This window comes from Durio zibethinus, chromosome 19 (genome assembly GCF_047325235.1).
Source record: "Durio zibethinus cultivar Kanyao isolate XHJ-2024 chromosome 19, ASM4732523v1, whole genome shotgun sequence".
Lineage (NCBI taxonomy): Eukaryota > Viridiplantae > Streptophyta > Magnoliopsida > Malvales > Malvaceae > Durio > Durio zibethinus.
Window position 1 is genome coordinate 2,516,443 of NC_143180.1, and position 11,354 is coordinate 2,527,796.

Consider the following 11,354-nt stretch of genomic DNA (forward strand, 5'->3'; position numbering starts at 1 on the left):
CAACTTATGAATAAATTTAGAATACAAGCTTTAGCTCAATGATTAATACATGTTTAACTTATTCAAATAACTGAATTCAGATAGCCCATTCTAACATAAAATAAAAATAAATAGCACTTCTATTCAATTCATAAATGCAACATAAAATTCTTGTATATATCTTTTTCGACTTAACTTCGAAAAAAAATTATTGTTATTTTTTTAAATTAAAAAATTAATTTATTTTTTATATTGAGATTTAAATTTAAGATTTTTAGCTTTTAAGTTAATTCAAAAAGATTTTTTATTTAAGTTGTAAGTGAAGCGATAATTTTTTTTATTTTAATTTTCAAGAGATGATAGAAGAAAAAGTTGTTTTCTGTTTTATTGAAATATCTTGTCATTATCTTTTGAAAAAATCCAAGCCAAAGCCGTCAATTATTTTTAAAACTTGAAATTCGTGTCAAAATCTCGTGTTTGCCCTTCAAATTTTGACTAGTTTTGTTTTTATATCTTAAAGAATCTGTCAATTTATTCCAGCAGAACGTAAATAACAAAATCATCCAAATTTTGAAGAGGCAATAATATTTAATTTAACATTCATTTTTTTCTTAAATTCGTAGTGTGGACAAAGATAAGAACACAATAACAACTTAAATTAATACGAGAAGTCCAAATTTCTTTTATAACGAAGGACGCCAAAGTTATTCAAAAACTTTATGAACTTTCGAACTTATAAAATTTTATTATAAATATTAAAATTAAAATTTTAAATTTATTAAATGTTACTTTAAAAGTGATTGGACGACCGAGCTCATTGTGTAAATTTTTAGTATTACAGGACTGGAAAGACTAAGATCATTTTTTTTTTCCTATTCTTTCTTTTAACTCTTCTGCTATTGACTTATTTATAAAAAGGCTATTGATGGAACCACTATCTATATTTTTCACATTCCTTGTCTTGTAAAGCTGAATGTAAGTGGTTGAGCTCCATCTGTAAAGATTCCAGCTTTTAACAGATGTAAATGTAATCAAAACCAACACATGTAATGAAAGTTGACCTTGTTATGTTCATTTGCAAGCAAAGCCATTAGTTTTTGACAGTTAGAAATTGGTAGTCAAATCCAACTTGCCTTTTTTTTAATCTGTCATCCATCTGTATCCTCCCAAGAAGCATCAAAATTTTGTTTAATGAAGTTGGTACCATGAACAAGCTTTGAAACCAAATATGAGACCCTCAAATAACTAGTGGAAGACAAACACAAAATGAGTCAAAATGCTGAACTCGGATATTATTGAATTCAACAATTGTACAGTGATCAATAGCTGGACATAAGTGCTTGAGTTCAAGATATGATGTTCATTTAAGATTATCATCTATAAATGCATGCTTCAGATTTTTTTTCCTCTTTATATACTTGGTGGAGAAGAAGATGGCCGGGGAGATAAGATAGCATTTCCATTGCAGATATCATTGGCATTTTTGCTTTGATATTTAGGAGCATTCCTTGAATTCCGATGAGAATTATGGACAGATGCATTTCTAGGGCCCCCTTTGTCACCGGAATCTTGAAGTTGCTCTAGTGCTTTCACTACTGCATCCATGTTAGGCCTAAGCTTAGGCTCTATAGATAGGCATTGCAGCGCAAGATAAGCAGCTTTTAATGCTACGTCCGGTGTGTATTGGCCTTCGATACGAGCATCCATGACTCGGAAAATCTTGCGTTTACTGGTAAGGTAAGGCCTTGCCCAATCAACTAAATTTTGTTCTCTAGATGGTCTGTTCTTGTCCATTGCTCGCTTGCCTGTTAACATTTCGAGAAGAACAACCCCGAAACTGTAAACGTCACTTCTGGCAGTCAGATGACCTTCATGGGAAAAAAACTAAGTCAAAATACAATTAGGGAATTGCATTTATAATTGTGAAAATGAAGAAGGCGGCATGTTAAAAAGATACCTGTTGCCATGTACTCAGGAGCTGCATAGCCATAGGTGCCCATGACCCTTGTAGAAACATGGCTTTTATCACCAGTTGGTCCATCCTTGGCCAGGCCAAAGTCAGAGAGCTTTGCATTATAGTTCTGTCATTTTACATTGGAAAAAAAGATGTTAGAGAGCTACATAATTCAAGTAGGAGTCCTGAATTTCAATAATTATGCAGGTTTTCGTACCGAATCAAGCAAGATATTTGAAGTTTTGAAGTCTCGGTAGATCACTTTGGCCTCATCAGAATGCAGAAATGCTAGTCCCTTGGCAGCACCAAGAGCAACCTTCATCCGAAGGTTCCAAGAAAGTGGTTGAAAATAAGAATTTCCTGTCCATTATAATGGAATTATTCCTTGGAATGGAAACAGTTGAACGGATGGCTAAATAAAGGAATAGATATAAATGAATAACTCACTTCTAAAAAGATGATTCTCCAAGCTGCCCTTAGGCATGAATTCATAAACCAGAAGCCGATGATCATCCTCTAAGCAGTAACCAACCAGTTTCACAAGATTGGGATGATATAGCTGCCCCAGGTAGTTGATTTCTGCCTATAATCCACATACATCATTTAAATTAAAAACTATCATATCCAACATAGTACTTTTAACATCTAAAAGGATGTTTCAAAAACTGCAGAGCTCAAGGGTAGAGCTGGGGAAGATATGATACTTACCAGCCATTCCTGGTGGCCCTGAAAGCCTTCCTGGTTAAGCCTTTTGACAGCAATAACCATGCCAGTACCAGGCTTGGCAGCTGTAAATGAATTCTCATCAATCCAACCCTTAAAGACACAACCAAAACCACCTTCACCCAAAAAGCTATCCGGACGGAAGTTCCTGGTAGCTGTTCTTAGATCACTGAAGTTGAAGCCCTTCAAATTGGAAGACTGTAAAATCTCACCCTCAGTTCTAGGCACCGAAACAGATGAGATCCTGCTGCTTGGACCACTCATTTCATTCCCATATTTGCTACCATACTTTGGATTAGCCCCTGCCACGCATATCAAACAGCCAAATATCAAAATATGTTACATCAGATACAAGCAAATGGACACTTTCCTCATTAGTCTCTTGGAAACTTTTATTATCTTCAATAACAAAGATCTCAAAAGGCAAGCTAAAACTTAGCAGCTGATGCTCAAAGTTTACGGGAAAAAGTGATCAAATCTGAAAAGGAAAGCATGCATACCATTGTGGAGAGGACTCTCAGCTTTAATTCTAGAACTAAAGCAAGACCCCATTAAAACAAAACTGAGGATCGTCTTCTTTTCAGTACTCCTCCACCTACAAGAAGGAGAACAAAATACAGAGAACAATTGATACAAGCAACCAAAAAGCCCGTGAAAAGAAAGGATCGCTTCAAGTGTGAAAGCATAACTTTATATACGTAGACCAAGGCTCACCTGTCACCCACGACTCACGAGAATAACTATCCTATTGAAAACTTTGACTGATAAAAAAGGACAAAAGTAAAACAAAAGAAAAATGCAAAACCCGTCATAATAATGTCATAAATGAATGAGAAAACCAAGATTGAGTAAAAGCACAGCAGCAGGCAGAAAAGTAGGGAGCTTTTGGCCTTACATGTTTTGTTAGTGTGGTTCAAAGAAAGTTCCAACATTAAAATAAAAAAAAAAGGTTTGGGAAAAGCAAAAATGAAAGGGTTGACTTGGCTTTAAGCTAATGTTTCACACTTCCATTTATCTGCAAGTGGAAACTTGTTGTATTAATTAAAACTTTCATGGCTTTGGGAGGCATTTATCCCTTTCATTTGATGACTAGTTGTCCTATTTTTCTTATTCTTTATGGCTTTCATACACATGAAAGGACAGCCATGCAAGATCTGCTGTAGAGATTTTCTAGCAATTGGATTAGCATTCACGATTTGTCAACGGATTAATATTTATAAAAAAAAAAAAAGAAAATGTTGTTTTGCTCATTTGCGCCGGCGAAGAGAGGGGGGGTGGGGGGGATGGTTATCTGGGGACTTGTCAAGTGGCCTTTCTCAGCCATAGTTTGGTATGGGGAAAAAGGGTCCCACAAGAGAAAGTCAATCACTTTTTTTTTATTTTTGTTAGGAAAATTGGCCTAGCTTCATGTAAGTAGTTTTAGATCAAGTAAAGATCATGAGCTTTGATCTTTTATTTTACACAGAGCCTTAGCTATTTAATAAAAAAGAGGTGGGTTGTTTTAAAGGTATATCGAAAACCAAGTAGAGAAAGAAGAAAAGTAAAAAAAAATAGAAAGAAAAAAGAGAAAGGAGAGTTAGTTGAACGGAAGTCGATCCGTAGTCCGATTGAATTGAAACTTTATCAAGAAGTTTATGATTCAGAGTTTTACATTCTGAACGGTGAAGATCGGGTTTGAAGCTCTCTAGGAACAAATTCAGGGTGTATTTGTTGAGTCACTTATTGGTGAGATTTCTTCAATTGTTTCTCTAGTTGTTAATTAGCTCTAGTTTTAGCTAGAGAAGAACTTTGTATACCTATTATTTGATAGTGAAGATTTTTCTAGTGGTCTATGATTTTTTTCCTCTACACTTGAGGGTTTTTCACGTAAATCTTGATGTGCTTTATTTTTTCTGTGTTTTTTTATTATTGATTATTGTCTATTACTTCTGTATTATTGTGATTATTGCTTCAATGGTAACAAGTGGTATCAGAGCGAGGGTTATTTTGAGACATCGATACAGAAACAACCTAGGATAGAAGTAAATTCTGTTTAAGATCATGAAAGGTGACACAGGTTCTATGATAAAATTGACAGCATCAAATTATTCAATTTGAAAGCCTATGATAGAGGATCATCTATACTGCAAAGATTTGTATAAGCCAATATTGGTGATTCGACTAAACTAGCAAATATGAAAGATGAAAGCTGGAGGAAGCTAGGTAGAAAGACGCTGGCTACAATTAAAAAATGAGTTGATATCAGCGGTTTTATCATGTAACGTAAGAGTCAGATGCTCACATTGTTTGAAAAAAATTGGCAGCATTGTATAAAAAAAAATAGATATGAATAAAGTTATACTTATTAAAAAGCTTGTAACTTTACAGTACAGGGATGGACGATCTGTTACAAAGCACTTGAGTGATTTTCAAGATATATTTAATCGGATGACTACTATGGTGCTTAAGATGAATGATGAAATGAAGACGTTATTTTTTTTGGATTCATTATCATACAGCTGAAATACTCTAGTTGTGACTATTCTTAAATCAACTCCTGATTATAAGGTGACATTGAAGATGGTAAAGGACAATATGCTTAATGAAAAAGCAAGGTGAAAAGATGTAGACCTTGGGAATCAAGCTTTGATAATAGAGAACAGGGGTAGAAACATCGACAAAGGTCAAGACTCAAAAGGTCTTGATAAGTTTAAATATAGATCCAAGTCTAGAGGTAAAGTGCAGTGTTTCTATTGTGGTAAGACAGATCATATAAACTGAAACTGTAAAATCTTGAAGCAAGAGCGATAAGATGAGAAAGATAAGAGTTCAGATGATGATAATGTTACAGCAGTAAATTCAGATGTAATTAAATTGCTTTGATTTATACATATGATGATTGTAATCATATTAGTGATCCCGACATTGAGTGGATAGTTGACATAAAAGCAGCATATCATTGTATTTCTAAGAGATAATTGTTTACAACTTACAAAGTAGAAGACTTTGGTTGTATCAAGATGGGAAATAAGAATGTATCATAGATTGTTAGGATTGGTGATATTATTATACAAACTAGTACAGGCTGCATGTTGACTTTGAGGGATGTCAGACACATTCTAGATATGAGAATGAACTTGCTTGCTATTAATGTTCTTGATAGTGTTGACAGAAAGAGTGTTGACAAAAAGAGTGTTGACAGAAAAAGATACTTCATACTCTTACTTGAAAGTTTTTTGGTGTAAAGCATTCATGTATGTGTCGAAAGAATAGAGATCAAAGCTTGACAGTAAAATCACACAGTGTGTGTTTGTAGGATATGGTGATGGAAATTTTGGCTACAGGGTATGAGATCCAGTAAAGAGAAAGATAGTCAGAAGCAGAGATGTGATCTTTCATGAAAAAAACCATAGCAGACTTTGAAAAAAATAAGAAGACTAACACGGGTTACTGTTGAGTGTGATATTTCAACACCGATAAAGATTTCATAGGAAAGAGCCATAAATGGTGAAAATGAGCAAAAATAGAACTTGGAAATATGAATGAGCCAATCACAGTTGGTGATGAGCCAGATGCAATTAGTTTTGAGCAAGAAGAGCAATCCTCTCTACTTGAGAGTGTTGAGCAGGGGGAACTATCTTCGGCATCAAGTGATGTAGAGTTTCAACCCAAGAGATCTATTAAAGAGCGCAAGCCATCTACCAGGTATCCAAGTTCAGATTTTATTTTAGTTACCAGTGAAGGAAAGTCAAAAAGCTTTCAAGATGTGCAGGCTACTCCGGATAGAGAGCACTGGTTAAAAGCAATAAAAAAAAAGATATAGTCATTACGAAAAAATGGTACTTATGATATTGTTAAACTTTCAAAAGAGAAAAGGCCATTAAAGAATAAATGGATATTCAAGTTGAAAAATGATGGTGATAAACTAGTGAGGTACAAAGCTCGATTGGTAGTAAAAGATTTTTCTCATAAATCAGGTATCGATTTTGATGAGATCTTTGCTTCAGTTATAAAGATAAGTTCTATTCGAGTGGTACTAGGATTAGCAGCTAGTTTGAATCTTGAGCTTGAGCAACTTGATGTTAAAACTATATTTTTGTATAGTGATTTATAAGAGGACATTTATATGAATCAACTTGAGGGTTTTGAAGTAAAAGAAAAAGAGCACTTAGTTTACAAATTGAAGAAAAGCTTGTATGGCTTGAAACAAGCTTTACGATAGTGGTACAAGAAGTTATAAAGATGAGTTCTATTCGAGTGATATTGAGATTAGTAGCTAGTTTAAATCTTGAGCTTGAGTAACTTGATGTTAAAACTGCATTTTTACATGGTGATTTGCATGAGGACATTTATATAAATCAGCTTGAGGGTTTTGAAGTGAAAGAAAAAGAGCACTTGGTTTATAAATTGAAGAAAAACTTGTATGGCTTGAAATAAGCTCTGCGATAGTGGTACAAGAAGTTTGATTCTTTTATGGTGAGTCATAGCTATAAAAAAACAGCAATGAATTCTTGTATGTAAGTTAAATAATTTTTTAATAGTAATTTCATTATCCTATTATTGTATGTTGATGATATGTTGATTGTAGGATAAAATGCTAGTATGATTTGCAGGTTGAAAGAACAATTGTCTAAGTCCTTTGATATGAAGGATTTAGGTCCAGCAAAGTAGATTCTTGGTATGGACATTATCTGAGATAAGAGAGCTGGAAAGTTATGGTTGTCATAGGAAAAGTATGTTGAACGAGTGCTTGGTAGATTCAACATGCAACATGTTAAATCAGTCAGCAGTCCACTTGCCAATCATTTTCATCTAAGTAAGAAATCTTGTTCGGTGTCTAAGGAAGAGCAACTAGCTATATCTAGTATTTCTTATTCTTCTGTAGTTGGTTCTTTAATGTATCTTATAGTTTATACAAGGCCTGACATTACTCATGCAGTTGGTGTAATGAGCAAATTTTTTTTTAATTTGGGGAAGGTTCACTGAGAAGTAATGAAATAAATTTTTAGATATTTAAGGGGTATCTAAAAAATGTGCTTGACTTATGGAGTTTCATAATCAATTCTAGAAGGATTTACTGATGCTGATATAGCAGGCGATCTTGATAGTAAGAAATCTACTTCAGGGTATTTGTTCACTTTTGCAAGAGGAGCTGTATCTTGGCAATCTAAGTTGCAAAAGTGTGTTGCTTTGTCAACTACAGAGGTTGAATATATTGCAACAATCGAAGCATGTAAAGAAATGCTTTAGATGAAACATTTTTTTTTGAATTAAGGTTGAATTAAAAAGAATATGTGGTATTTTGTGATAGTCAGAGTGCTTTAAATTTGAGTAAGAATACATGTACCATGCTAGAACAAAGCACATTGATGTTAGATATCATTGGTTACGTTCAGTGATTGAAGAACAGCAGATGCTGTTGAAAAAAGTTCATACTGATAAGAATGTAGCAGATATGTTAACTAAGATACTTCCCAAAAAAAAGCTTGAGCTTTGCAGTAACTTGGCCGAAATGAGTTTTCTGGTCAAGGTAAGTTCTAAATGAAACTGCTATGGTGATGAATCTCCTCCTAATAGGGCTGAAGGGGGAGATTGTTAGGAAAATGGGGTCCAGCCTCATGTAAGTGGTTTTGGACCAAGTAAAGGTCATGGGCCTTGATCTTTTATTTTACACAGAGCCCTAGCTACTTAATAAAAAAGATGTGGGGTTGTTTTAAGGGCGTGTCAAAAACCAAGTAGAGAAAGAAAAAAAGTCAGAAAAAGCAGAGAGAAAAAAGAAAAGGGTGAGTTAGTTAAACGGAAGTTGATCCGTGGTCCGATTGAGTTGAAACCTTATCAGAAGGTTTATGATTCAGAGTTCTACATTTTGAAAGGTGAAGATTGGGTTTGAAGTTCTTTAGGAACAAATCCATGATGTATTTGTTGAGTCACTTATTTGGTAAGATTTCTTCAATTGTTTCTCTAGTTGTTGATTAGCTATAGTTTTAGCTAGAAAAAAATTTTGTATACCTATTATTTGATAATGAAAATTTTTTTGGTGGTCCGTGATTTTTTTCCTCTACACTGAAAGGTTTTTCACATAAATCTTAGTGTGTTTTATTTTTTCTATATTTTTGTTATTATTAATTATTATCTATTGCTTTGTATTATTACGATTATTACTTCAAGCACAACAATTTCAACCACATTTGTTTCTTTTGGATATATGAAAAGTTGGAATGAAAATTCTATAACTATTTCTTATTACTTTAAAGGAACTAATTTGGGTACTCCATTAAAATGTTACTCTTTTTTTAGATATCAAATACAATTTTGTGTCTAAAAAAAAATGTTTTTCATACGCATTTTTTGTCAAGAAAATGTCAATTATATAGTAAAATAAAATTCAAAGTATCTAATAAATTTAGAGCATATAAAAATAAAGTGAAAATTTTATATTTGAGAATAGATTTTACTATTCATATATTTATATAATGTAAAATAATAAAATTTATGAATTTATGTTTTATTTTAATAAAAATTATATATTATAATTTATATCGACATAAAAATATAAAATATATTTTTTTATTTTATAAAATTTATATATAATAATTATTAAAATTTTAAATATTATTATTTTTATATTTTTTATTTATATCATATTCGTGTACGAAAGCAATAAACTTTTGAGATAAATGCTTCAAATATCAAAATTTTCCACATTCAGATAGGTTTCAATTAATGGATGCAAATAGTTTCTGGAAGGTATTTTAGGAAATGAATCGTCTCATTTTGCTGCGGAAGTACTTGCGTATTTTTCAAAGGTCAAAGAGGTTTGTTGGGAAAGCAAGAAGTTCAAAAAAGGGGGCGTTGGAAAAGTTATATTAAGATTCTTCTGCTATTATGATTATGACAATTTCAGTTAAAATGTTTTTTTTTTTTTAAGGATTCGGCTAAATTTGGTGATGTTTTTGTTTGTAAAAATATCATCAAATGACAATGTTTTTCCTGTAATGAATTTATCTGAGTTTCACCATAGATATCAATTTTCAGATGACATTTTGGATATCCTTATCTAATGGATTAAAAATTATAAAATCTTGAATATTTTTGCTTCTTTTCCTTTAAAACAAATGTGTAAAAATTTTTGAAAAATCATCCGTTTTAACTCGTAAATTTTATAATTTTATTTCATAAAAAATAATTTATAAATATAAATTTAAATATCAATTTATATATTATAATTAATATTTAGAATATTTTTATACAAGATTGAGATATCACAAATCACTTTCATGAAATTCAAAAAAAAAAATTCGATTTTAGTTTAAATAATATTAAATTTAATTTTTTTTCATAAATTTGAAGTTATATAATTTTTAATGATAAAAAGTCAAAATTTTATGAAAAATAATTTTAGAATAGAAAAAAAATGATATTTAAGTATTAAAAAATATAATTTTAAGACATCCAAATAAAATGGGACGAAATAAGTATATTTTGAGATAAAGTATTTCTCTCCTTGTTAGAAGATAATGAACAAATTAATTAATATCAATATGCCAACAATGGTATGGTTTTTATTGAAAGAATATTAGATTTTTAGTTTCAATAATTAAAATTTAATAACCATAATTATAAAAAAAAATTAATATGATTCCTTAAAATATTAATAAATTACGTCAAAGTGGTTGAGTTTTTAATTAAAAAAAATCCAATAACTAATTTAGTTTCAATGTCGTAATTATAATATAAACTATTTTCAACTAATTAACAAATGTAACTAAAATATGAAATTACTTTAGTTCGAATTTTAAGAGTGAATCTAATATCCACTCAATTAGAAAAAAAAAAAAACTATTGATATTAAATGTGTAATTTTGATTGAATATTAAATATAATAAATACTTAACAAAAACACCTCTTTGCCTTAACAATATAATTTTGAATACAAAATTAAGACATTAAATATTTAAATTCTATCATTTACAAAAAAATAATAAAATAACTATTAAAATCAAGTTAAATTAATGATTCTAATCTAACCGATTCAATTAAATTTGATCCTATCTGTTCGATTGATCTGATATATTTTTAAGTCACCGATGATGATGGCTAGGATCATATTTAAAATTACATCTATTCCATTGAATGTGAACATGCAGTTGATCGTCAATCAATCACATTAAATTAAATCATACATTTTCACGTGTAAACTGACAGTGTTAAACATTAAATTTTTAACGACAGGCTTGAGAAGTATAGTCCATGAAAAATAATTGTATTTTATTATTATCTTTCTTAAAAAGGAAAGCAAAATAGATTTCATTATTTTGAATTGCAAATTGCAGGTGGGAATTCAGGAATTGGGGATTAGGGAATGAACGCATTAAATTAAATTAAAATTAAAAAAAAAAAAGAAAAAAAATCCCGTGAGACCCACCCCTTTCTAGCCACACTTTAGTATTTCACTTTATTTATTTATTTTTTTAGAAAGCTTTAAAGACGGAGGTGATCGTTATGGGAAGATTCACGTACGACTCTTGTGTTTTTGCAACTCTTTTGACTGCTATTATTGCTTATTCTTATTATTTTTTTGGAGCCTATCTTTCTAGTCTTCAACGATTGTTGATGAGATCCAACGTAAAAATTTATACTCGTATTAACTAGATTGACTCGTGTTACCGCATAAATATCAATGTTTGTATAAATTAAATTTTAAAATTTGAATGATATC

General features: G+C 31.1%; 1 protein-coding gene across 1 annotated transcript; it reads right to left on the minus strand.

Annotated features, from left to right (window-relative positions):
- Window positions 1–1,246: 1,246 nt before the first annotated feature.
- Window positions 1,247–3,318, minus strand: LOC111310203 (receptor-like cytoplasmic kinase 176). The gene is made up of 6 exons (XM_022909426.2): window positions 3,157–3,318; window positions 2,642–2,958; window positions 2,381–2,516; window positions 2,151–2,293; window positions 1,937–2,060; window positions 1,247–1,847 (listed from the first exon to the last, which is right to left on the minus strand). Exons 1-6 carry the CDS (start codon window positions 3,206–3,208, stop codon window positions 1,390–1,392), a joined length of 1,230 nt encoding a protein of 409 aa, XP_022765161.2. The 5' UTR covers window positions 3,209–3,318; the 3' UTR covers window positions 1,247–1,389.
- Window positions 3,319–11,354: the final 8,036 nt, after the last annotated feature.